The sequence below is a fragment of the Corythoichthys intestinalis genome, chromosome 12 (genome assembly GCF_030265065.1).
Source record: "Corythoichthys intestinalis isolate RoL2023-P3 chromosome 12, ASM3026506v1, whole genome shotgun sequence".
NCBI classification, from domain to species: domain Eukaryota; kingdom Metazoa; phylum Chordata; class Actinopteri; order Syngnathiformes; family Syngnathidae; genus Corythoichthys; species Corythoichthys intestinalis.
Genome location: NC_080406.1, coordinates 19,940,440 through 19,967,750, shown reverse-complemented (window position 1 = coordinate 19,967,750; position 27,311 = coordinate 19,940,440). Strand labels below are relative to the sequence as shown.

The window sequence follows — 27,311 nt, the reverse complement described above, 5'->3', positions numbered from 1 at the left end:
ATAGTAAAGCTCCACTAGCTTAAAAGCTATTAAATGCTGACCTTTTTTATTTTTTAATTGCTCTAAACAAATCATTCACATTCCCACACACAAAAAAACTCAAATATACAGATGAACTAAAATACAAATGCATCAAAAATATTGTCTCAAACAAAAACTTACCATATGTTGGTCTTAACAGGGAGCAACTGGATTCAACCTTGTTAAATGAGTTATGTCATATTCACCGTTACCACTAAAGGGGAGTGTATCCACCCAAATCAATAAAACTCAATGCAAACACTTTCAAAACAATTACATCTCCATTCTAATTAAACGAATCCTCGATGCAGCAAAATTTGATTCAAAGCTTTTTTCTAATCAATTTACTCGAGTTAATCGATTAATCGTTGCAACACTACAAAAGACTGCTTGAGTTTACAGAGTATTTGAAATAATCCCATTCAGTGGTCATGAAAAGTTTGATAAAAATTCTAGGGCTGCAGCTATCGAATATTTTAGTAATCGACTGAAAATTCTATCGATTACTCGAGTAATCGGATAAAACAATTTTAGGTGAAGAGCAATTATAAATATACATGAGAAAACAAGACATTTCATCTAATATTGAACCATTTCCAGTTAATGTCTTTATTTTCAATGTACATTGTTGAAAACAGCCAACAATTGCATCTCAGATGTAACTAGAAAAAAAAAAAAAAAAGACTAATTCACTGCTTTCACTCAAAAAACTTAGATCTTATAAATATATGTATAGTTCTTACCTAAAAATGCCGATATGCTTGATAACACACATCACTTAAAAGTTAGAGGTGTTTCTCCGTGTTTCAATTGAATTTCCATTTGTGTCAAGCTATTTTCAAGTTCTAGTTAAGTTTTAAGTTAGTCTAAACAGTAAGTCCTGATAGGATTTTGAGTTTTTGCAGTGCTCAAAATAAATGTATGATACCTGCTGTGTTGGAGCACATTAGGGACCAGTGCTATTTGGTGTTTTATCCAGCAATGACTACTGAGCTAAAATTGACAGTTAGCATTGTTTTTATTTTACAACCTCATCACTCAACAGCGCTGTTTTCACAGATTAAATAAAGCCTGTATGTAAGACGTTAGCCACGCATCGACAGTGGTCATAATTAATAGAAACCTAGCCCTTCGCAGGGCTAACGTTACGTGAGCGAATGACAGTAACATTAATCTTATTAGCTCTTAGAAGTCTACTGCTTTAAGATGGCGGCTGTTTACTAATGCCGCTGTCATTTCGCATCTAGTTCAACATACATGTGATCTCTATGAGACGCATCAGACGCTACCTGCTACCACCGTATCATCATGTGGGCTAGTTCTTAGCAACGTCGGCATCGTTTGTAGCGGCTGTCGGCTGCAGTGTTTTTTTTTTTAATTGCTTCTTCCTCTACGCACATGACATCAGGGCGTTGTCCCGCGTTAAAAGTCCGGGCAAAACATGATGCTTAGAGCTGTCAAAATGAAATGATTCCTCGAGGTGAATAAAATTACTCGGATCAGTTTTTAAACTCGAGTATTTGTTCCAGCTCTAAAAAATTCTAATGTGTTTGAAACCCTTTTGTAGGACTAGATTTCAGCTCACAAATGCCACAACACCCATTATAAAAAGAACATTTTATTCAGCGATGTTTTTTTTGGTCCAGCAACATGAAGTGACTGACTGTACTTTCAGCATTCAGTTCATTCTGCTCTGAGTGACACATCACATATAGAGCTCCTATCATACATACGTTTATTTCTCTGCAAAGGTGGATACAAATGACAAGACCTGGAATATAGCTACCAAAAGAAATGGACGGAAAATACAGGTGTGATGAAATTACAACTTTTGTTTTGGCTCCAAACACTATAGCTGGAATTCAATCTGACAATACCATTAAAAAAAACGATTTTTGTATATCGTCCTTGAGAATTTTACGACCTAAAAGCGTCTCTACCGCTTAACACACAAATGGGTCTTTCTCCAAATAGAAACAGACCGCTTACCATTCAAAATTTGCAAAAACTGCCTGTGGTAAAAAGCCTAGCAGCAAAATTGTGTGTGTGTGTGTGTGTGGGGTGGGGGGGGGGGGGTGTTGAAAAGAAAATAATAAAATAAACAATAATTACAACATGAAAATAATAATATGGATGCATTCTCCACTTAAGAAAAGTCTCCTCCCGTCTGTTGCTGGAACACGTCGATAGTGTCTTCATCCTCCATTTCCAACTGCAGCACACAAACGAAAACTGTCAGTTGTGACAAAACTCGGGACATTAAAGCAGTTAAGCATTAGCCTGTTCTTTGGCTTCCTTGTGCGATCAAGTGGAAATGGTGGCCACTGCAACAGCAGCCTCCGTTTAGACTCCAAACTAGAGTTGCCAACAGTCCAGGATTGCGCAGCACATCCTGGAATATAGGAAGTTTCCATTGGTACAGCCGGCGACGGCACCACTCAGACCTTCCTATACAGGTAGTCCCTGGGTTACGTATGAGTTCCGTTCCTACGCTGGCAACGTGACCCTAATTTGCTCTGGCCCCTCTTCAACCGAGTGTCCATAACATGCGGCCACAAATCCGATGACACGACTACAAAGTCGATCATGGAACTGCAGCCTAGGGTGTCTTGCTGCCAAGTGCATATGGACACCGCTATGTTTGAACATGGTGTTTCGTTATGGACAAACCGTGACGAGCACAGAAGTCCAATAACACGACTGCTCAGGTTCTGATCGGGGGACAGTTCCTGCTAATCACACCCCTCCAGGTCTCATTGTCATTGCCCACTTGAGCGTTGAAGTCTTCAGAGGGGGCGCTTTCCAGCACACCCTCCAAGGACTCCAGGGAAACAGGCCCGCTTAAGGGCAAGGGAGAACTGACGCCATTTGTGTTCATCCTCATAAGGGTCTTTTGGAGTCATGCTTTGTCTGGTCCCTCACCTAGGATCTGTTTGCCATGGGTGACCCTGCCAGGGGAATGAAGCCCCAGACAACATAGCTCCTAGCAGGATCACTGGGACATGCAAACCCCTACACCATGATATGGTGATGACTTACGGAGAGTCACCCAATTTCGAGAATCTGCTGATACAGTCACGTTCCGATCACATACAACCCCCCCCCCCCCCCCCCCGAGGTTTTGGGGTGTTATTTGAACAAAAGTTCTAAACATGTTACAGTACTGTACTTTTACAGCTCTTCCTTTTTCCAGTACTCTTGCAGAGTATATTCTGGAGATTAAGGGTTAAAAAGTAACAGAATAAAGACCTGCAACATGAAGCAATTGTCAGAGAATCCCAAAATTTTGAAAAGTCCTAATGAAACCTTTTTTTCAAATTTGTAAAACCTGACAAAATGAATATGTGTAATAAGTGCTCTAATATCTATAATACTAGCAAAAAATCCGTTCCCCCCCCCCCTCATGGAACCTGCAGATGCATGTGTTGACTTGCATCCATCATTTTTTTCCCCAAAAAGAAATGTCAAAATTCTGAATTACTCTCAAAACCATGAAAATGTAGGTATATCAAATGTGATACATTTGGCAATAAAGGGTTAAGGTTTTATTTTTTTAATTAGGCCTGAATGATAATGGAAGAAACTAACTGCGATTTTTGGGGCAGTTTTGCAATATATTATTTTAAAACAAGAAATTTTCACCATATAACATGACTAGTTCTGTTAGGTATAGGCCTGAACGAAATTGGAAAAAATTAACATTGCGATGTACATCGCCAAGACTCCACACTTTTTGCAGTGGTTGCACTGGAAAAATGAGAAAAAAATAAAATCAAATAAAATACTGACACCTAGGGATGGGAAGTGATAGGATTTTTACGATTCCGATTCCATTATCGATATTGCTTAACGATTCGATTCTTTATCGATTCTCTTATCGATTCTAATTGGGGGGGGCGCAAACGTTTTGATTGGCATCGAGTTTGTTTAATCAGAAGTCACAACCTTACAAACTCACAACGAGGTCAAAAGAGGCCCAAAGCCTCAATATTAACTGTGGCAATAAGTGGCAAATGCACAAGAATGTGTAACATTTTACAGAAACATTTTTCTAATAGAAATAAACAATATTGGTATATATTGGCATATAGGTCGTTCTGCCGTTGGCAATATGTGTTAAACTTGCAGGGGTCCCCAAATTTTTTCCTGTGAGGGCCACATAACTTTTCCCTTCTCTGATGAGGGGCTGGGGTCAGTTTGTAACAGAAAACGTGTGACGATTGCAGGAGTGCCTAAATGTAAACAATTATTGTTTTTCAGAATGCCACAATCAAATAACCCTTCTTCACAGAACAAAAGTAAATAAAAATAATAATATAATACATATCAATAACACTATTAATCAAATAGAGGGTTATTTGGTTATTATCTCTGAATTCTTCACAGAAAAAGGCCCAAAAATAAATCCCTAACACTATTGAGGGAAAAAAAAAAAAAAAAAAAATTCACAAATGCTCTCTGGTATTGTTCAGGGGGCCGGACCAAATGTCGGGGCGGGCCGTAGTTTGAGGACCCCTGTTAAAGTGTATTATTTACCAGTATATTGAAATGCATGCCTTTTAGTTTTTATGGTGTGTTCACGCTCAAGTGGGGGCGCCCTTGCACTTCCTCATGCGAAGAAGAAATGCCGCATCCAAACGAGTGAGCGAGTTAGTGAGAGAGGGAAAGACTGCTGCGACCCTACGTTCTTTGTTAATGTTTGTAAAATATCTACAGAGATGTATGTATGTATCATCTTTTGTGTTATTGTTGTTGTGTGTTTCCACTCGCGATCGGACACTTAAATCCAGTTGTGTAGTGGTTTGAACGATGTGCTAATGCTAGCGAACGCATGCTAACCATTTTGTTATACTGTATTAGCAGCTAATCATCGCTGATTTACTTTGGTGCAAACCTGTTTGTTATTGAGGACGAAATTGATTTGTTTCATTTCTATTTTTAGTTTCACTCTTCAAGTGATGGTTGAATAAAGTCCGCAAATTATACCAACGACTTCTGTATCGTCATTTCTGAGTTTAGCTAGCTGTATAGCCAGGACTAAGCCTTAGCGTCTCGGTAAGGACAGTGCAGTCTATTCCCTCCCAATGCAGTGATCTCCACCTTGCAATGACTGCAAGTCGTTTTGTTGTAATTTTTCCTCGTGAAGTGAAGACACACTTTTGAGCGTTTGAACCTACGCGCTGTCATTGTTATGTTTACGGCTGCAATGCTCGTGCTAAACCATCGTAACCTTTCATTTTCACCCTCTTTCTTGGTGAAGTGTAGCCAATTTTTGGAGCGGGTGGTTCTTGGCCCCATGCTAGTTTGATGCGTCTGGACAACAAGACAGTCACGACGCAATATGAGTCTTTAGAAATCGCTAAAGGGATCGTTAAGGCTTTTTCATTGTGATGTCGAGGCCTCGAAACACTAGGAACCGGTTCGGAATTGGAATCTGATTTCGATTCCCATCCCTACTGACACCTCATGCAATGACGAAAAGAGAAGTGCACTTTTATGCGGAGTGTCAAGCTTGCAGTTATTGGTTTAGCGAATGTACTTCTGGTGAACATTTCAAAATAAAAGTGTCACGTTCAACATATAGATAACAATTTCTGGAGTTAATCTCACATACTTCAGAATTCAGATTCTACACTAAGAATAGCTTTCAAATTACACCATTTATGAAAAATCTGATTGGCAACGAAAAATTATGTAATCATAATAATACAATTATATACAGTAGTACAATACTATAGCATTAATACTAGATTTTATTTAAAGAATTGTTTTGAATCATGTTGGAAAGGCGAAGTCAGTGTTCTGAATCTGTTTACATTCCATTCTTTTGCACTAGTTAATGCTATCAGCATTTGATCTCATAGTTTGTGATGTATCATTCTTACTTTTTTTCTTCATTAAAGAAGTGTTCCAAAATGTTTTTTGTGAAGTAGTAAGTGTCAACAAAAATTTAGGGTAAAAAAAAAAAAAAATATATATATATATATATATATATGGCGGAAAGCACAGACAAGCAGTTTCTTCTCTTGCACCCTTCTTTAACTCATTTGCTCCCGGAACCGTATAAATACTTTTTATTTTTAAATGCTCAACTGTCCCACAACCGTATTTATACGTCTTTTGCGTTTTTTTTTTTTTTTTTAATAAGAAGCATATATAGCTTCCGCTGTATCTGAGAAACAAAGAAAAACGCTCCAAACCAATTTTAAAGCAATAAAACTGGCCACTGGAGGGCAGTAGCGCATTTTGGAAGACGAGACAAGCCGATTCAACAGCAGTGAACGGCCGGCCAGCATTGTCAAAGCGCTGGCGGATTGAGCCCAGGCGGCGCTCCGACCGGACAAAACAACGAGAGGACGCCTGGGACACCAGGCGCTGGACGATCGTGCAAAACGAGTGAAACCCCCCGTGGAGCGGCTCGCCTAGCAGACCCCGCAGAAATGCAAAAATAATCCATCTTTGTGAGACAGACAACGATGAGGGAAAAGTTTACACAGCTGACGTGGCGACAACGGCGTCATCTCGGCGACAAACAGTCATCTCTCAGTCGTTGTGTGTGAATAAATTGTTACTATTCTATCTAAAGCTCTATTTGTCTGGTTGTTCATAGTATTTTGTAAAAGGAAAACATTATTCAGATGTTTGGGATGTAACTAATGCAAAAAATAGCTTTGTTAAAGTCAAAGTTATGTTTGAAATGTATGAGTTTACAAAAAGCTCATTTTCTCCGTTTTTTCATCAGAAATTGGAAAATTGCTCAAACTAAGCTATTTTCTAATGCTGATTTCTAAAGAATGGAAAAAGATAGGAACTTACTTTTTTTTTTCTGCTGAAAGAAGAGAGTCCAATCTTTCTTTTGGTGGGTTCAAAGTTTATATAGCAATAGAACAGAATTTTCTGTGGGCCTTGCAAAATCAGTCAAAATCCAGAAAAAACAGCCGGGAGCGAAGGGCCTTGCTCTGGTGAAAATGGCTGGGAGTGAAAGAGTTAAAATAAAGTGCTGTATTTTAATACAAAAGTACTAGTGTGTTTGATAGAACAATATGTCTATATGCTGCCATAGCAGATTCATGGCGCATTATGCCCCCGTGTGTGTATGTATGTATATTATATATATGTAAAAAGGTTGGTCGACTAATCGTTAAAGTTTCCTAACTAATCAGGAGAAAAATAGTATATATTTAATAAATATATTTTAAATTAAAAACCTGGTCCTTTGAAAAATGAGACGATCGGCCCAATTTCCGCTCACGTGATCGGGGACATCCTTACCCAGTACTCATGAAATATATTTTTGCAAGCAAGAGAGCAACGCACTAACACCTTCCTGGAAATGTATTTTTGTCTTATCCTTTTTAGGTTGTGCATGTTTCATGTCATCCCAAAAACGCTTGTACTTGAAAACCCACTATCACACATGTGCATTCAAGCTGTGGTTGTTGAGGGTTTACGTTATTGTGACTTCTATGTAAACTTCCATAGCATTGATTATCTTATTGATGGCGATATGTGTCCAAGCCATTTTAACTTGGGCAGCGATCTTTCGCCACAGTCAGCCAACGAGTTAAGAATGTTTTGATACCAACCTGTGAAGGTGTGTCATTCTCATTTATGGGCTGTCCATCAAACCTAAACCTTATTTGACGAATCGACAGTCCCTGTAAAAAGACAGAAATTCTTTTCAAATGTGAGCATGACAGAATTGCAACACAAGACGAGATGGTTTGACGTACCTGTCGTTCACAGTATGCTTTCATGAGTTTGCTGAGAGCAGTGTGCCTCTTGATTTTAAACTGTACCACCGAGCCGTCTTGACCGGCCACTTTCAGGTTAATGTGGTCGTTCTCAGTCTTTACTCCTTCCTTCAAACACACAGCCGTGTGGTTAATTGGGAAACAAAAACAACAACAACAAAAAGGCGGTGTCCGTCTCTTTATTTTTTAGCCGGCTACGCTATTCAAATGTTTAGCACACCATGTTGGAACTGGCGCAGAAAGCCACAATGGCGCAAACCAAATGAGCTGGCTACCAATAGCATTTATTTCGTCAAACCTCGTCTTAATACAAAGAGCTTGAGCAATATCGAGTTAGCAGACGAAACGGAAAGGTTAAACCAAGAAAAATCAAGAAAACTCGCCCATTTCGTCAAGAATTGGTCTAATTGTGACAACCTTTGTTTTAGCGCCCGCTCAAATGCGGAGCCATGGAAGCGGCGTTAGCTAAGCGTTAGCATAACGTGCTAATGCTCGTCCTATTCGATGCAGCCGGCGGCGTGGAAATGACTCACCTTTGGCTTTTCTTCCGACATTTTTACTCGTTTGAGGCTGCAGGAATACGCGAACTGAAGGAGGAGAACGACTGTTAATTCAGCCGCGGTGAGCCGTAGACTCTCGTCGTCGTTCGATGTGCGGCAGGCGCGCGCACTGAAATTTAAACTGTAATTCGATCACGCAAGGTCACGTGATTCCAATTTCTGGGCGGGCCGATAGTGACGGGAGCGCGCGCGACGATTTGCGTGTGGGCGAAATCAGTTCAATATTTTGTTACATACTTATATGATACACTGCCAATAAACTAAAATAAATAATAATAGAGGAACACTTCGAAAACACATCAGATCTAAACGGGGAAGGGGGATATCTTTCCTGATCAGCTAACTATTTTGGTGCCCTAGGGATAAATGCTTTTGTGGTGCCCCCCCCTCCCCCAACGATAGAAATGGAGCAGACCACTAAGGAATTGGGGGGGGGGGGGGGCACCAAAGGTAGACTGACGAGAGGGCCGCACAGGAGATTCTTTTTTTGTGTAAATAATGAGCCTATGTTACTTATATTTGTATTACTTGCATTTATCAGGCTTTACAAAGTTTTATTTTAAATACTATATATTGTTGTTATTATTACAATTACTATTTTTTAGGATTTTTTCAAACTTTTTTTTTTTTTGGGGGTGCCCCTTCAGGCAGTTGGTGCCCTACGCGCAGTGCGTGTTATGCGTATGCGGAGTGCCGTGTCTGTTCCTGATAATAAGTAGGTGATGCATTCCCAACAAACTGATGCCACATAATTTGATAGAAATGATCAACCTATAGAGGGGGGAATCAAAGACAGCTCAAAAATGATGAAAGTGACAATATGATACAGCAGACTGGTCCATTTTGCCAAAATGTTATTGTAGCAACTCAAAATAATTCTCAGCAGGGCCGTGCAGAGACCGGTGGAGGGGCAGGTGCTCATATGTAGATCAAAAGGGGCACATGAACAAATATTTAATAAACCTTACAACCACATAACTTCCATATTAACCAGCTTTACAGTATAATTGACTGTGACAGACTGTAACTGGGAGGGGGGAATAGTGAATAGAAATCAACACAGTCATCAACACTTTCTGGCTGTGACTCAGTCTTTGCCTCTTTTATTCCTTCAACCTCTACATCAAAACTTCCTTCCTCAACTTGTTGTTCATCTGAGAAACAAACCACGTCAGATGGTCACTGAGCCACCATCAGCATTTTTTTTTTTTTTTTTTTTTAAATCTTATTTCCTTATTATCTACAGTGGGGCAAATAAGTATTTAGTCAACCACCAATTGTGCAAGTTCTCCTACTTGAAAAGATTAGAGAGGCCTGTAATTGTCAACATGGGTAAACCTCAACCATGAGAGACAAAATGTGGGGGGAAAAAACAGAAAATCACAGTTTGATTTTTAAAGAATTTATTTCCAAGTTACAGTGAAAAATAAGTATTTGGTCACCTACAAACAGGCAAGATTTCTGGCTGTCAATGAAGTCTAACTTCTTCTAACGAGGTCTAACGAGGCTCCACTCGTTACCTGTATTAATGGCACCTGTTTTAACTAATTATCGGTATAAAAGACACCTGTTCACAACCTCAGTCAGTCACACTCCAAACTCCACTATGGCCAAGACCAAAGAGCTGTCGAAGGACACCAGAGACAAAATTGTAGACCTGCACCAGGCTGGGAAGACTGGATCTGCAATAGGTAAAACGCCTGGTGTAAAGAAATCAACTGTGGGAGCAATTATTAGAAAATGGAAGACATACAAGACCACTGACAATCTCCCACAATCTGGGGCTCCATGCAAGATCTCAGCCCGTTGCGTCAAAATGATAAGAACGGTGAGCGAAAATCCCAGAACCACACGGGGGGACCTAGTGAATGATCTACAGAGAGCTGGGACCACAGTAACAAAGGCTACTATCAGTAACACAATGCGCCACCAGGGACTCAAATCCTGCACTGCCAGACGTGTCACACTGCTGAAGAAAGTACACGTCCAGGCCCGTCTGCGGTTCGCTAGAGAGCATTTGGATGATCTAGAAGAGGACTGGGAGAATTTCTTATGGTCAGATCAAACCAAAATAGAACTTTTTGGTAGAAACACGGGTTCTCGTGTTTGGAGGAGAAAGAATACTGAATTGCATCCGAAGAACATCATACCCACTGTGAAGCATGGGGGTGGAAACATCATGCTTTGGGGCTGTTTTTCTGAAAAGGGACCAGGACGACTGATCTGTGTAAAGGAAAGAATGAATGGGGCCATGTATAAAGAGATTTTGAGTGAAAATATCTTTACATCAGTAAGGGCACTGAACATGAGACGTGGCTGGGTCTTTCAGCATGACAATGATCCCAAACACACAGCCAGGGTAACAAGGAGTGGCTTCGTAAGAAGCATTTCGAGGTCCTGGAGTGGCCTAGCCAGTCTCCAGATCTCAACCCCATAAAAATCTGTGGAGGGAGTTGAAAGTCCGTGTTGCCCAACGACAGCCCCAAAACATCACTGCTCTAGAGGAGATCTGCAGGAGGAATGGGCCAAAATACCAGTAACAGTGTGTGAAAAGCTTGTGAAGAGTTACAGAAAACGTTTGGCCTCCATTATTGCCAACAAAGGCTACATAACTACGGTGGCCGAGAGGTGTCAGGCGAAATGCAAAGTCCAAACACTTTGCAAACAGAAAAAGCACGAACCCCAATTGCAAACGCTTTGCAAAAGAAAAAAAGCACGAATGCAAACTGCCACAACACTATCTCCAATTCCTACAGCGCGATCGCAAATTGGCAAAAGCACGAACCCCAATTGCCGCAACACGGCAGCAAATGGCTCGCAGCACGAATGCAAATTGCAACAACACAATCCCCAATTCCTAAAGCGCGATTGCAAATTGACAAAAGCACGAACGCCAATTGCCACAACATGACAGCAAATGGCTCGCAAGACAATTGCAAAGACGATGACCCAGAAGTTAAAAAAAAAAAATAACTTTGTGACCATCTCTACGGGTCTCCGTAAAGTCCCCCCCCCCCCCCCCCCCGCCCCCCATCAGACACAAATTTATATAAAAATTATGTTATTCGTTTGTGCTGCAACGGTTTTGTAGATACAGTATTATGTTTTTATTGAGATATTAATTTCGAGTGAGGACGTCACTCGTAGCTTTTTCTTAGCTGAGCTCCCGCAGCTAATGGAGCGTACCAACTCTCTCAATAACAGAGGGGTGTCCTAACAACTAGCACGAACAGAGCACAAAAAAATTTGTGTCCATTTTGCAGTAAATTAGGGGGCTTGAGATATTAATTCCGAGTGATAACGTCCTTCTAAGCCCCTCATTTACTGCAAAACGGTTCCAAATTGATGCCATTCGTTTGTGCTAGCTGTTACGACACCCCTCTGTTATTGAGAGAGTTGGTACGCTTCATTAAAATAACAGAGGGAGCGAGTTGGTACGCTCCATTAACATGACATAACATAGGGGGTACATAACAAAGTATTGAGATGAACTTTTGGTATTGACCAAATACTTATTTTCCACCATGATTTGCAAATAAATTCTTTAAAAATCAAACAATGTGATTTTCTGTTTTTTTCCCCACATTCTGTCTCTCATGGTTGAGGTTTACCCATCTTGACAATTACAGGCCTCTCTAATATTTTCAAGTGGGAGAACTTGCACAATTAGTGGTTGACTAAATACTTATTTGTTCCACTGTACTTTTAGATTAATTTGTTGCCTATAGCCCTCAACTCATTCACTGCCATTAACAGTTAGTCATCAAATCTGTTTTAACTGGGAAGGTCGGCAATAAGTGTTGATGCTTCACTAGCATTGACTGCGATAGATGTCAAATCCCATTTTGTCTAGGAGGGCTAGCAGCGATCAATCCTTTTGAAAATGCATTTAAATCTCTATTAGCATATGGAAAAAGATGGCTGCTATCGTTTAATTTTTTTATTGTATTAGATACGTCACATATGAGGTACTTACATTAATGCCATTGTATTAACTTAAAATGTGTCAAGACTTACGATTAAACCACAACTTTAGCAGCATTTCTATTGTCTGTTTTGACAATGTATTTTATTTTGAAACAAGATATGTAAACAAATTCCCAAGCTGACCATGGAATACAGCCGTTTGTCAAACACTTATATAACATTAAAAGTTCATACCGGTAGTTCATTGAGCAATAAGAAAATACTGTCATTTCAATACACGTCGTCAACATTTCTTGCTAAATGTTTAAATTTGACAGGTAATAGTGCAATGGTTTCAGTAATAGAAAATGACCTTTGTAGGCACAACACAATAGAGGAGTTAATTGGAGTATTCAATTTCAGTTTTAAATAAGACACCTGCTACCCTGAAGTGAGTAAAAAGTAAGGCGCTGATTTGAGGAATTGGATCACTTATTTTTTATCGTCCAGGCGGGAGTAGGGCGGATCCTTTGTGAGACCTGTAAATAAAAAGCACAGCACAAAGACACAAAATCACAAACTCCTTGGACACAACTTATACTTATTCACAATTTGAACATAATGAAGCATACAGTATTTGTTCAGTATGACATAAACACACCACCTGAACTGAAAGGAACATTATTTTTAGTGAAAGGGGCAAGCATTGAGGGCAGTAATGAGATTCATTCATTCATTCATTTTCCATGCCGCTTTTCCTCACGAGGGTCGCAGAGGTGCTGGAGCCTATCCCAGCTAACTATGGGCAGTAGGCAGGGGACACCCTGAACTGGTTGCCAGCCAATCGCAGGGCCAGTAATGAGATCAAACGTTAAATTATCGCATCTTCAGTTGTACCACATGGTCACATGATCCTGAGCTTATTCAAGGTGTGGCAACAACACACTTCTGTAAATTCGTTTAGTTGGGCCTGTTAAATAGTTTTGTTTGTCGTAATAAACCACAAGAGGGCATTACAGCCTCTCCAATGCTGCAGGTACATTGATTTTTTTTTTTTTTTTTTTTTAATAGGATTTGTACAATACACGTACAATTAATTAAAAATAGTAGTAATAATTATGTAATTTTTATTTTATTTTTTATATTTAGATGAAATATTTTAGAACATCTTTGTAGTGGCGTTTAAAAATCAAATTTCCCATAGCAAATGTGCCTCACCATATTTCTGACGAATTTTGTCATGCCTCAGCTGCATTTCCATTCTCCTGTGATGACGGAAACAAACCCACACTTGACAACAAGCCATATTGTACAAAAGTGTATGAACTTAGTGAAATTGAGTTTTATTCACCTCTCTTTCTGTCGGGCGATCCTCTCACGGGTTTTTTGCTCCGCCCTCAAAACCTCTCCGTCATCACTGCAAGAGAAGAAAATGTTTTAAAAAGTTAGACCCACAGGTCATCTGTCCATTTTTAGAGGGCTGTGGGATACATCAATAATTAGATTTAACACTACTATGGCTCCTCCCACTACAGTGGTTATATACAATGGTGACTACATAGGGATACGATATAATTTGCGATACAAGGCCCACGCTACGGCGATATAACAATTATTGATACACGGGTCAGTAAATAATTCTAGGATATTCTAAAACTCATAAACAGAAAAACAAGATCTTTTCATCCCTCTGCTGTGAATTGGAATGAGCTCATTACTAGTAGACATCCGATCCATTTGAACTGGGAGGGTGCCAGCGATTCGTTCATTCACTGCCATCAATCCCACTTCGAACGGATTGGACATCTATGGCCGCCAATGGCAGCCAATGCCAGGCAACGGGTTCATTTTGGGGCATTTCTCATCACTTCCTGTTGATTTTCAGTCACTTCCTTTTCTTTTGGGGGCATTTCCAGGTAATTTCCTGTTGATTTTGGGGCATGTACAGGTCACTGCCTGTTGATTTTGGGTTAGTGAAAAGGAAGTGTCTGAAGAATCTACCCAAATGAATAGGAAGTGACTGAAAATCAACACGAACTAACCTGTAAATGCCCTAAAATAAACAGGAAGTGACCTGTAAATGCCCACAAAAGAATAGCTGTAAATGCTTTGGTTTCAGTGCCATTGGCGGCACCAGATGTCCAAATCAGTCAAAATAAATTGGATGTCTAGCACGGTCAATGGCAGCTAGTGAGTTAATGCAGACATTATTCTAGTTTTTTTTAGCAACCTGATGTTTTTTTTTTCCCCAAAAAGTGACACCTTTTGAAAACTATAAATCAATTCTTGGTGGCAGCATATCACACACACACAAGCTGAAAAAGTAGTTTCTGCTCTTGCCCTCCTCTTTTAAATTAACTGCTGTATTTTAAGCCAAAAGAACTGTTGTGTTTGATAGAACAATATGTCTATATGCTGCCATCCCAGTATCATGGCAGAATATGCACCCGGACTCTTTTTAATTTGTCCGTTTTACCCTGGAGACCCCTGTTTACGGACACATCGCAACCGCTTTTGTTTCACCCCAGCGATAAAAGGAAGGTAAGTAATTCTATTTATTATTCAAATTATCTATTTTTAGCTAGGAATCATTCATTGATGTCTGTTATTTAGTCTTAAAAAGAAAAACGACTTTAAAAAGTTATTCACTCACGTATTTAAAACTTTTAAACAAATTACCTCACAATGAAAAAATTGTGTCTATTAATAGGTCATTGATATCGATCTCATAACTCTCACTTAATTGTGTTTTTTTGGTATTGTTGCATTTCCCCCCATATTTTAGATGATAATCTATCAAAAACAGAAAAAATGAAGAAAAAGTTTAAAAAGGTAAATATTTGAAAAAGAAAATCTCGACCACTCATTTTTGTCATGACTTCCACGTTGCGCTCCTTGCTAAATGATCATGTTTCAGCCATAAAACTCATACCAAGTCCGGCTGTGGCGATTCACAGCTGTGTCTTTGCACTCAGTGATACATGCTATACGTTTTTGGATCAAAACAAGGTAAGTACATGATAATATCTCATTAAAATCAGTGTGTCTTTAATGATGCTCGCTCATGCTCGCACCTCGAGTTACCGAAAATGTAGCGCAAGCCACAAAAAAGACGTACATTGGAGTCGAACACTAGTGTGAGAATTATGGACACGGCAGGCTAACTGACTAGCGTGCTATCCATTACCTTCTCGACCTGTGTTGCCGTATGGATTGCTTATTATGGTCCTAGGCTTCAAAGCTAAACACAATAGACAGTGTTATGTACTCACATTTATACTGTATGTTCCCTTTATGCATATGGAGCCTTTTATTCTCAGTCAAAGCAGTCATGCATTCACATTCTTTAATCATAATTGAAAAAATATTTTAAATTGCAAAATTGCAAAAATTCAAATATTATGGAATTGGAATTTAATCCCTAAAATTCGCCTGAAAATGTTTTGTTTCGCATTGATTAAAATCAAACCAAATCAAAAAAATGTATGCAAGAAAGTTATCATTAACTATACAGCTAACTCCCTATTTAGCCATGTTTATTTACAAAATAGAACAGGTCTAAATTAAATCTACATTTACTCACACACCAATTTCCTTTGTTATTGTACGTCCACCCACGTCTTAGTGCATGCATTTTGATTATCGAAGACTTGAGTAGACAAAGGGGATTATCTTGAAGTGTTAGTTATTGTTAAAGATGTCCCAATCACGATCGATCGGGTCCGATCACGTCATTTTCAAAGTATCGGAATCGGCAAAAAAATATCGGACATGCCTTTTGTAATATATATATATATATTTTAATCAAATCGTTTTCTAATTGTATTTAACGTTACAGACAAAATGCCTTACACTCATCCAGAGTCTTTAGTTTTGGCTTAAAGTAGGGCTATCATATATATCGCGTTAATGGCGGTATTTTTTTTCTTTTTTTAATTAATCACGTTAAAATATTTACCGCAATTAACGCATTGTAGCGTTCAATCTATAATGGCGCCGTTTTACCTATATATAGAGCTATACGGCAGCGTAAAATGAGTGGGGTGAATTTTAGCAGTCTTTGGAGCCTTATTGTAATTGGCTAAAGCCTTAAAATCCCTCTCTGAACAATTAGAAATATCGTGGGAAGCAATGTGGGGAAGAAAGGTAGTAGTTGATCTTTATCTTAACACCCTATGTTATTTCCCAACGCAGAGAAGATATATCAATTGGTGCCACTATGCACAGTCATGGTTGCACTTCCCATCATGCATTTGGGCAGAACAGTTAAATGGCTACAGTATCATTTACTGAAAGCTCAACAAATACACTAGATGGCAATATTTAGTCACAATATAAAAAGTCACATTTATCCTTTAAGAATTACAAGTCTTTCTATCCGTGGATCCCTCTCACAGAAAGAATGTTAATAATGTAAATGCCTTCTTGAGGATTTATTGTCATAGTAAAAAAATACAGTACTTATGTACTGTATGTTGAATGTATACATTCGTCCAAGTTTTATTCATTTCTTTCTTAATGCATTGCCAAAATGTATATGATCGGGAAAAATGATCGGGAATGATTGGAATTGAATCTGGAGCAAAAAAAAAAAAAAGCAATCAGATCGGGAAATATCGGGATCGGCAGATACTCAAACTAAAACAATCGGGATCGGATCGGGAGCAAAAAAACATGATCGGAACAACCCTAGTTATTATGTACCAGGATGGGTGTCCAAAACTTTTTTTAAATGAAAAACTTAAGAACATTTCAAAGGTTTCAAAAATGCCTATTTTTCACTCACCTGATTTGACTTACTTTTAAGGTATCAAAAAATGCCCTCCTGTTCAAAAATTTTCTTCCACCAGAAAATAGATTTTAAGCTTTCCAATGATATCACAAATATATATGAGACAGGACAATTTAGAAATTTGGCCAAATTGAGGGTCTCAGAGCAGAACTTCAAGTCACTGGAGTGTTTTCCGCTATAACCTTTTGGACTCAAAATACCGTGATAGATCACCTTTTCGATATATTGTCACATCCCTTGTGGTGACTTGAGCTTTCAACTAATTTGTGGCCACACTTGAAACTCCATACCCTTGCAAGGGCCTTTGGTGACAGGCTGTATCAGCCTGTAAGAACAATAAGCATTTGTGTTCCCTCCCGTCACGTGACCCACCTGATTTGCTGTTGGCGGCGTCGGCGGCAGCAGCAGCACATGCAGCACACGAGCAAGGCAAGCAGTACCAGGCCAGCCAGTGAAGTCAGCGTGATCAGCACCACCTTAAGGTTGACTACACAAGGGAATTGAAAAGGTTATATCAGAGTATACAAAAGAATGTCGATGAATAATTTTCAATCATCAGATTAGGAGTGGGAACCTCTTGGTACCTCACGATACGATACCATTTGCGATACAAAGCTCATAATGATAACGATGATCTGACGATATGGTGTTACACTTATATAGCGCTTTTCCACCTTTCAAGGCGCTCAAAGTGCTTTACACTATCTCACCATCCACCTACTGGTGACGCAGCACCAGGAGCAACGTGGGGTTCAGTGTCTTGCTCAAGGACACTTAGACGTGTTCATCAGGGCGGAGAATCGAACCCACAACCTCTGGGTTGGGGGACAATTACTCTACCACTGAACCACGCCACGATATGGCGATCGATACATTGGTCAGGAAATCATTCTAGGATTTTCTACAAGCAACTAATAAACAGAAAAACAAGTTTCTGCTGTGAATTGGAATGAGTTTATCACTAGTAGACGTCCAATCCATTTGAACTGGGAGGGTGGCAGCGAATGATCCCTCCCACTTCAAACGGATTGAACGTATATGGCCGTCAGTGGCAGCCAATGCCAGGCAATGAGGTAATTTTGGGCCATTTAAGGTAATTTACCTGTTGATGTTCAGTTACTTCCTGTTGATTTGGGGGAATTTTATGGGTCATTTCCTGTTTACTTTGAGTTACAGAACAGGACGTGACCTGGGAATCACCCAAATGAATAGGCAGTGACTCAAACTCAACAGGAAATGACCTGTAAATACCCCGAAAATCGGACCGAATAACTGAATGCTCTGAGCACCATCAATGGCAGCCTTAAGGCCGAGTTATACTTCTGCATCAGACCTGCGCTGTCAAGGAAGACCCGATTTACGACCCCATGCCGTAGCCTGACGCGGTCCTATTGATTTTTCAAACCCTAGCGTCTCGTTAACGCATATGACGTGGCGGAAATGGACCGTGATTGGTTCGCTCGGACTGTTGTTTCCGGTTCAGCGTGAAATCACCGCCATTGTAAAACATTATTTTTCTAGATGCAAAAATGGACCAAGCCGACGGGAGTATCATGGATGAGCAAGTCTCGTCAAGACATCATAAAATTTGCTAAATGGCAAGGTCAGCGATTTAAAAAAAAAACGGAAGAACCACCGAGACGTGTGTTCGGAATCGAGTGGCCACACGAAGCGGTGACCCAGTCGGCCAAAAACTTCCAGCTTTTTATCACTTTATGTCGTATTTTTGGTTGGTGCACTTCATCATTTACTGTGTACATATGTTTGCTGTGAGTCTGTGACTTATTTATGTGTCACACTTCAAGTATATGAAGAATAAAGCACAGGTTTGGTGTCAAAAGAGTTGTTTTGATCTTTAATTTTCAATAACAAACAGTTCACACACGATACATCATCACTGAATAAGAGTTCCTCGGTGCTTTTTATGATAACGTTAAAATCAAGGCTTCCAACGCAGTTTGGGAAGTTCTATAAACGCCAGAAATCTGCTATGGCTTCCCACTGGCTGGTTGTAGGACACGGCAAACAAATCGGACTGGAGGGCTTTGCAGACCTCGGCGAAAACGCTGGTTTGAAGCCAGCCGCCACAGCTATCTGGTTAACACCTGAGGCTAGAAGAACTCTATGCGACATCCAAAGTTGGACAGACCGCCTCGAAACAGTCTTCTGCGTTGCCTGCACCTCAACATTTGTATGATCAACATTTATTCAATGTTAATGAGCTGAAGATCCACAATCAAGCATTCCATCTTGCATTGTTTATTTTTTCTCCGTTAAACTAGACAAGAGGAAGTCAACAAGCATGCCCCAAAACTGTACAATCATAACACAACACCCCTCTAGTGGCTTGGCGGTGAATTACAGAGCAACGCGTCACCTGGCCGGAGAACCATCGAATGTCAAATGACGCCGTAATTGCTGCGCCGTCACCGCAATGCGGGAGCATAACTCAGCCTTAGAGTTAACTGCTATTATACACTATTATGGTGGAAAATTTTGGTAGCACCTTGATGGTTCCTTTAAAAAAAAAAAAAAAACATTGACACCTTTTTTAAACGATATCTCGATTCTTGAAAGGAGCACATCGATAATGTTTTGGGATACAAAGTATCACGATATATCACCATTTCGATATTTTGACACACCCCTACATCAAATTGCAAAAATAAATAAATAAATAAATAACGCAAAATAAGAGACAATAACTAAAAATCTAACATTGAAACCTTAAAAAGACAACATTAAAATAATTCACTTAATGATAAAAAAGAACATCAATGGTATATAAAATTTAAATAAATTCAAATCTCAATGGAACTGAGTAAAACCTGAATACACACACACACACGCACTTTTGCATGACATGCAGTTATGTCGTTGATTCATGTAGTGTAGCAACATTTGTGTTGTGTCGTGGCTTACCCCAGCACAAACCCCATCTGGCATCATTCACGGGACACAGGCTGCTTGGTGGCACTATAAAATGGACAGGGTAGTCCATGCACTGTTGGCTGGACTCGCACCACAAACACTGCAGTGAAACATCCGCCAGGATTGAACACATCCGCAAAAAACAATATGCACATTATAGTAACTAGAAAGCACACTTACAGAGGCGTCATGGAGGCATTGGGCACAGCTGCTGTTGGACTTCACACACGTCGACAGAGTATTGACAGTCACTATATTGAAACAAACTCAAGTTATTTGAAACTATCCGGATATTTTAACTTATTGACTGCCATGACAGCAAAGACGTCCAATCCATTTGAACAGGGAGCTACATAGCAGTTGACAAATTGAGGACAATTACGACACAAGTCTGACATTATGAGAAAGCCCTACCGTCCAATAAGACTGCTATTATGTAATAAATCACTTTCATTGACTTAAATATACATTATAAAAGAAAAAGCAAGGTCAAGTTTAAATTACGGCAGGGCAATATATTATTATATTTTTAAATGTCATATATAATTAGACTCGTTTATATCAATAAGTGCACCTCATAAATTACTCCTATTTTTATACAAAATTTACGTTTACATTTTATTATTTGAACATAGTATTTTTGCATGAAACAGGTGAAAATGTTTTTTTTTTTTTTTTTTTTTTTTTGATTTTGCCACTGTTCACTGAAATACCTAGCTTTCTTATACACATTTTAGTAAAAGAGCAATTGTGGCTTATTAGAGCCTACAAGTCTTAGTAAAACTCTGAGGTTCCCGTTTAAATCTACAAGAAATAAGTGAAATTATCTTTCAGTTAGGGCTGTCAAACGATTAAAATTTTTAATCGAGTTAATTACAGCTTAAAAATTAAATAATCGTAATTAATCGCAACTCAAACCATCTATAAAATATGCCATATTTTTCTGTAAATTATTGTTGGAATGGAAAGATAAGACACAAGACGGATATATACATTCAACATACGGTACATTTAGTACTGTATTTGTTTATCATAACAATAAATCAACAAGATGGCATTAACATTATTAACATTCTGTTAAAGCGATCCATAATAGAAAGACTTGTAGTTCTTAAAAGATACATGTTAGTACAAGTTATAGAAAATTTATATTAAAACCCCTCTAAATGTTTTCGTTTTAATAAAATTTGTAAAATTTTCAATCAAAAAATAAACTAGTAGCTCGCCATTGTTGATGTCAATAATTACACAATGCTCAAGGGTGCTGAAACCCATAAAATCAGTCGCACCCAGCAGAGGGCGACAAAACACAAAAAAATAAGTAACAAATGGACGTTACCCTGTGCTGTCATTTTAATCTGTTTGAGCGGGGCATGTGCGTTAAATGTAGAGCTGAAACGAGTACTCGAGCAACTCGAGTAACTCGAGTTTAAAAACTGATCCGAGTAATTTTATTCACCTCGAGTAATCGTTTATTTTGACAGCTCTAAGCATCACGTTTTGCTCGGACTACTTTTAATGCGGGACAACGCGCTGTCACGTGCGGAGAGGAAGAAGGGGGGGGGGGGAACTTACTGCAGCCGACAGCCGCCACAAACGACGCCGACGTTGCTAAATACTAGCCCGCACGATGCTACGTTGGTACAGGTAGCGTCTCATGCGTCTCATAGAGATCACATGTATGTTGAACTAGATGCTAAATGACAGACTCGGCCGCGTCTGGGCAGCATTAGTAAACAGCCGCCATCTTAAAGCAGTAGAGCGCTAAGCGCTAATAAAGAGCGCTAAGCGCTAATAAATCAGATTAACGTTACTGTCACTAGCTCACGTAATGTTAGCCCTGCGGAGGGCTAGGTTTCTATTAATTATGACCACTGTCGATGCTTGGCTAACGTGTCTTACATACAGGCTTTAACATAACATAGCATTGTGGAGTGATGAGGGTGTAAAATAAAAACTTAATCATGCTAACTATCAATTTTAGCTCAGTAGTCATTGCTGGATAAAACACCAAGTAGCACTGGTGCTAATGTGCTCCAATACAGCCTGTATCATACATTTATTTTGAACACTGCAAAAACTCAAAATCCTATCAGGACTTACAGTTTAGACTAACTTAAAACTTAACTAGAACTTAAAAATGGCTTGACACAAAGAGAAATTCAATTGAAAGACGTGGGAAAAAATCCAAACTTTTAAGTGATGTGTGTTATCAAGCGTAACGGCATTTTTAGGTAAGATATATATATATTTTTTTGTAATAAGATCTAAAGTTTTTTGAGTGAAAGCAGTGAATTAGTCTTTTTTTTTTTTTTTTTTTTTAAATTCTAGTTACATCTGAGATGCAATTGTTGGCTGTTTTCAACAATATACATCGAAAATAAAGACATTGATTGACTGAAAATGGTTCAAAATTAGATGAAATGTCTTGTTTTCTCATGTATATTTATAATTGCTCTTCACCTAAAAATATATTTGTTTTATCCGATTACTCGATTAATCGATAGAATTTTCAGTCGATTACTCGATTACTAAAATATTCGATAGCTGCAGCCCTAGTTAAATGTGTCAAATATTTTAACGTCCATCCATCCATCCATTATCTTCCGCTTATTCCGGGTCGGGTCGCGGGGACAGCAGCTTCAGCAGGGAAGCCCAAACTTCCCTCTCCCCAGCCAGTTCAGCCAGCTCCTCCGGCGGGATTCCAAGACGTTCCCAGGCCAGCCGAGCGACATAGTCTCTCCAGCGTGTCCTGGGTCGACCCCGGGGCCTCCCGCCGGTGGGACATGCCCGGAACACCTCTCCAGGGAGGCGTCCAGGAGGCATCCGAACCAGATGCCCGAGCCACCTCAACCGGCTCCTCTCAACGCGGAGGAGTAGCGGCTCGACACCAAGCCCCTCCCGGATGACCGAGCTTCTCACCCGATCTCAAAGGGAGAGCCCGGACACCCTGCGGAGGAAACTAATTTCGGCCGCTTGTATCCGGGATCTTGTTCTTTCGGTCACGACCCACAGCTCGTGACCATAGGTGAGGGTAGGAACGTAGATCGACCGGTAAATCGAGAGCTTCGCCTTTTGGCTCAGCTCCTTCTTCACCACAACGGACCGGTGCAGAGTCCGCATCACTGCAGTCGCTGCACCGATCCGCCTGTCAATCTCCCGCTCCCTCCTACCCTCACTCGTGAACAAGACCCCAAGATACTTAAACTCCTCCACTTGGGGCAGGATCTCATCCCCGACCCGGAGAGGGCATGCCACCCTTTTCCGGCTGAGGACCATGGTCTCGGATTTGGAGGTGCTGATCTTCATCCCAACCGCTTCACGCTCGGCTGCAAACCGCCCCAGTGAGAGTTGGAGGTCACGGCTTGATGAAGCCAACAGCACCACATCATCTGCAAAAAGCAGAGATGAGATGCTGAGGCCACCAAACCGGACCCCCTCAACGCTTCGGCTGCGCCTAGAAATTCTGTCCATAAAAATTATGAACAGAATCGGTGACAAAGGGAAGCCTTGGCGGAGTCCAATCCTCACTGGGAACGAATTCGACTTACTGCCGGCAATGCGGACCAGACTCTGACACTGGTCGTACAGGGACCGAACAGCCCTCAACAAGGGGCTTGGTACCCCGTACTCCCGGAGCACCCTCCACAGGACTCCCCTCGGCACACGGTCGAACGCCTTCTCCAAATCCACAAAACACATGTAGACTGGTTGAGGGAACACCCATGCACCCTCGAGGACCCTGCCGAGGGTGTAGAGCTGGTCCACTGTTCCACAGCCGGGACGAAAACCACACTGCTTCTCCTGAATCCGAGATTCAACTTCCCGACGGACCCTCCTCTCCAGCACCCCTGAATAGACAGACTGATATTTTAACGTGATTAATTTAAAAAATTAATTTACGCCCGTTAACGCGATAAATTTGACAGCCCTAGTTTCAGTGCTTCAAGTAAATTTCACTCAAATTTCTTGAAATAAGCTTATTTTCAGCTAGCCATTTTTCTTATCAGACTAACTTTATGCAATAAATTTGTATTTAACCTTAAAAAAAGATTGTTTGTTAGAAATGCTTTTAATTCAAAAATAGATATTGTTCAAAACACTATTTGAAAGCAAATTGTTCTTGATTTAGGTAAAAAAAAAGGCAAATTTTTAGATGCGTGGGCTTAAAGGAATAGTAATATTAAGATAAAGTAAATTGAATAATCTGATACATTAATCTATTAACTAGTCTTTAACAGTCAAAACAAGATCGAGAAAATTATTTGACGAGATTAAGAAAAATAATCTAATTAAGACGTTACACATTTGCAGTGCTGGCTGAATTTCAGCTTCTTGTGCAAGCCGTAGTCCAGTGGTTCTTAACCTGGGTTCGGTGAGTAAGTCTAAGGGGTTCGGCGAAGGTAAAGAAACGCAGAGCCCTATTTTTGTACGCTGATTAAATCTAGGCAAAGTTTCTTTTTGACCAGTTTTGGATTTGTTTGCTCCCAATTTACAGGGTCAATACATTTCTTTTAACTGCTAGTCCTCAATATGATGGGAGGAGGGAGTGGTTTGCTCAGTGGATGGTTGACTCGCACTTAGTATGACCAATGGGCAGCGTGGTCTCAAATTTTGACCCGTTTATAAAACATGCTGTCAAAATGAGAATAATTTTGAACAGGAATTTGCTAAATTATTAGCTTGCTAGCTTAGGTAGATCGGTTTTGAATTTGAAAACAATTGCTTTAATTTCAAAGGGTTCGGTGAATCCACATGTGAAACTTGTGGGTTTCGGTACGTTTAGCAAGGTTAAGAACCACTGCAATAATCAATGTAGTTTCAGAATTTGCTACGGGCCAATAAAAACTGTGCAGTGGGCCATAGTTTGGACACCCCTGGTCTAGGGGTTGGACAAAATAATGGAAACGCCTTAAAAAAAACAACAAAAACTAATTTAATAGTTTTAAATGCCGATGTCACACCCCCGTACCGGTGCCCCAATTCGGCTTGGACTCCAGCAGACTCCTTTGGCTGGATGGAGCCCTGGTGGCCATTATTCTTGCTTCATACTTTTATGCCATTGGCGTAGTCACCTGCCACTCAAACACACCGGAACTAGCGTTGAAGTTGAATCTTTGTGTCAAAATGATTCAATCGAAAAAAAGTGCCTTCAAAACTTTTTCCACTTAAAAAAAAAATGCGTTCAAAACTTTTTCCGCTTTAAAAAAAAAAAAAAAAAAAAAAAAAAAAAGAGTTTAAAACTTTTTGCTTTTCAAAAAAAGTGACACTTCAATAAAAACATATATATTTCAAATAAAAAAATATATTTTAAAAAAATATATATTATTGGCAATGATTTTTTTTCTTTGATTAAAAATAGTTTTTTGATTAAAGCAACTTTTATTGCGATTGAATGATTTAGACACAAATGTCCTACCCCTAATACGGCTCAAACACAAAAAGGATTGCTTCAATCAAAGAAAACAGTTTGAATGAAAAATAAAGTGTTCAAATGCGAATTTCTGAGTCTCAAATATTTTTTCACATTCAAACCTTTTTTTCTACGATTGAATTAAAAATTTTCGATTGAAGTGATTTTTCTTTTGAAAATAATATTTTTTGTTTGAAGCTAATTATTTTTTTTATATTTTTATAAGACACAAATGTCCTAGCCAAAATGTGGTCCAAACGCAAAATTACATGACTTCAATTTAAAATGTTGTTTCAATCAAAAAAAAAAAAAAAAAAATCAATCAAAGAAAAATAGTTTTAAAATATATTTTTTTGAGTTTCAAATTTATTTTTGCATTCAAACACATTTTTTTGATTGAAGTGACTTTTTCTTCGATTGAAAATAGATATTTTGATTGACGCAACTTTTTTTTGGATTGAATAATAAAGACAAATCTGCCTCCATAGTCGGTCCGCCTTTTGCGGCAATTACAGCCCCAATTCCCTGAGGTATTGATTCATACAACTTGTAAATTGTTTCCAAAGGAATTTTAAGCCATTTTTTAGTTAGAATACACTCTTTCAGAGACGATGGCAGTGGAAATCGACGTCTTAATTGAATCTCTATAACTGACCATGAATGCTCAATAATGTTGAGGTCTGGGGATGGTGCCAGCCATACAAGATGCTCAACTACGTTAGAATGTTCCTCATGCCATTCTTTAACAATTATGTTCAATGATTATGATGCCAAAATGTTAGGCGTTTCCATTATTTTGTCCAACCCCTGTACACTTTTAGTGGCTTTTCCATATCGTTTTAATTCACGAATTCAAAAACGACCTACATAATATAAAAGGATTTGGCCAGACGTGATGAGGTCATTGTTACATCTAATAAACGCCACTTAAGTGGCTGAAACCTAAACTTTGATTTGAAGAGAGAAAACAGCTGGGTTTTCGATTCAAGTTAATACTTGTTGCGTTAAGAGAGAAAAATCCATTGGACAAGTCATGTGATGCTGGGAGGAGAAAAAGTGTCAAAATAACACTAACCGTTTGTATGAGTCGTCGTTTGAGCAGCGACAAAGTCGACCAAAAGGTAAAGAAAGACGCCGTAAGAAGCAGACATGACGAGGAAAAGACAAGCGCGAACAAGTCGGGAAGACAACCCAGCCAACTCTCGTGACAAGTGACAACTCTTGCTGGTGTTTGAGGCAAAAGGGCGGGAGGGCAGGGTGGGGTGACGTCACAGTCTGTCAATGGCGTCAGCGACACAAATATGACCTGGTCTGGTTTGGAACGCGCTTATATTTTAGTTGCTCACTACAATGGCAATAACAGGACGTAGTACGTAATCAAAAAGATGCTAGCATTCGTTAGTTTGTCACGCCAACGTCACAAATATACTTTTCCTGTTTTTTTTTTTTTTGTTTTTTTTAGGCGTCGCTGATTCTTGACACAAAGTAGCGTCACTCTTACGTCATCATTTAGCGTCCAAAATAGGCTAGTGTTAGCTCACATGGCTAAATTTCATGTTATGAAAACATTTTTTTTATTACTACCATATGTTGCAGTAGTAGCATATTAAAGAAAATAATTACCAAATTGTTGATATTGATAACCCAGTCAATTGGCTATCATAATCATTATGCGGCCCACATTCAAATAATCCATTGATTAATAAAATAATTTGGTTACTTTTTGGCCATAAACTATTTTAAAAGGGGTCCAGGCCCCCCTGGTGGCCAAAAAGTGTCATTGCATGTAATTGGCTTTCCTATGTATATACAAGTTGTAAAGCAATAAAACTGCAATAAAAATGAATGAAATGAACAAAAAAAAATATATTTTTATGATGGGTCAAAATTATTTTTCGAACAGATCAAGTGACTAGCAACTTAGACGGTCATTT

The 27,311-nt window shown here is 39.4% G+C and overlaps 2 protein-coding genes across 3 annotated transcripts; both read right to left on the bottom strand.

Annotated features, from left to right (window-relative positions):
* Positions 1-639: 639 nt before the first annotated feature.
* On the bottom strand, positions 640-8,476 carry LOC130927562 (small ubiquitin-related modifier 3-like). Of its 2 annotated transcripts, XM_057853498.1 has the most exons (4): positions 8,309-8,476; positions 7,755-7,883; positions 7,608-7,679; positions 674-2,233 (listed from the first exon to the last, which is right to left on the bottom strand). In XM_057853498.1, the coding sequence occupies exons 1-4, from the start codon at positions 8,327-8,329 to the stop codon at positions 2,168-2,170; spliced, it is 288 nt and encodes a 95-aa protein (XP_057709481.1). In that variant the 5' UTR covers positions 8,330-8,476; the 3' UTR covers positions 674-2,167. The 2 variants fall into 2 exon arrangements, with proteins under 2 accessions (XP_057709480.1, XP_057709481.1); XM_057853497.1 differs by having other exon boundaries at positions 640-2,233; positions 7,608-7,883.
* Positions 8,477-12,083: 3,607 nt separating this feature from the next.
* Positions 12,084-26,608, bottom strand: LOC130927209 (pituitary tumor-transforming gene 1 protein-interacting protein-like). Its single transcript, XM_057852864.1, has 7 exons — positions 26,453-26,608; positions 20,145-20,215; positions 19,956-20,064; positions 17,406-17,520; positions 13,593-13,658; positions 13,460-13,506; positions 12,084-12,780 (listed from the first exon to the last, which is right to left on the bottom strand). Exons 1-7 carry the CDS (start codon positions 26,526-26,528, stop codon positions 12,734-12,736), a joined length of 531 nt encoding a protein of 176 aa, XP_057708847.1. The 5' UTR covers positions 26,529-26,608; the 3' UTR covers positions 12,084-12,733.
* Between the last annotated feature and the right edge of the window lie 703 nt (positions 26,609-27,311).

Excerpts from the sequence above, each read along its gene's own strand:
- LOC130927562 (XM_057853497.1), bottom strand. The coding sequence starts at position 8,329 with ATGTCGGAAGAAAAGCCAAAG. Across the intron at positions 7,884-8,308 it reads TGTCGGAAGAAAAGCCAAAG|GAAGGAGTAAAGACTGAGAA; the intron begins GTGAGTCATTTC and ends GTGTGTTTGAAG. Across the intron at positions 2,234-7,607 it reads AGAATGACACACCTTCACAG|TTGGAAATGGAGGATGAAGA; the intron begins GTTGGTATCAAA and ends TGTGTGCTGCAG.
- LOC130927209 (XM_057852864.1), bottom strand. The coding sequence starts at position 26,528 with ATGTCTGCTTCTTACGGCGTCTTTCTTTACCTTTTGGTCGACTTTGTC. Across the intron at positions 13,659-17,405 it reads CGCCGCCAACAGCAAATCAG|TGATGACGGAGAGGTTTTGA; the intron begins GTGGGTCACGTG and ends CTTCTCTTGCAG. Across the intron at positions 13,507-13,592 it reads ATCGCCCGACAGAAAGAGAG|GAGAATGGAAATGCAGCTGA; the intron begins GTGAATAAAACT and ends CCGTCATCACAG.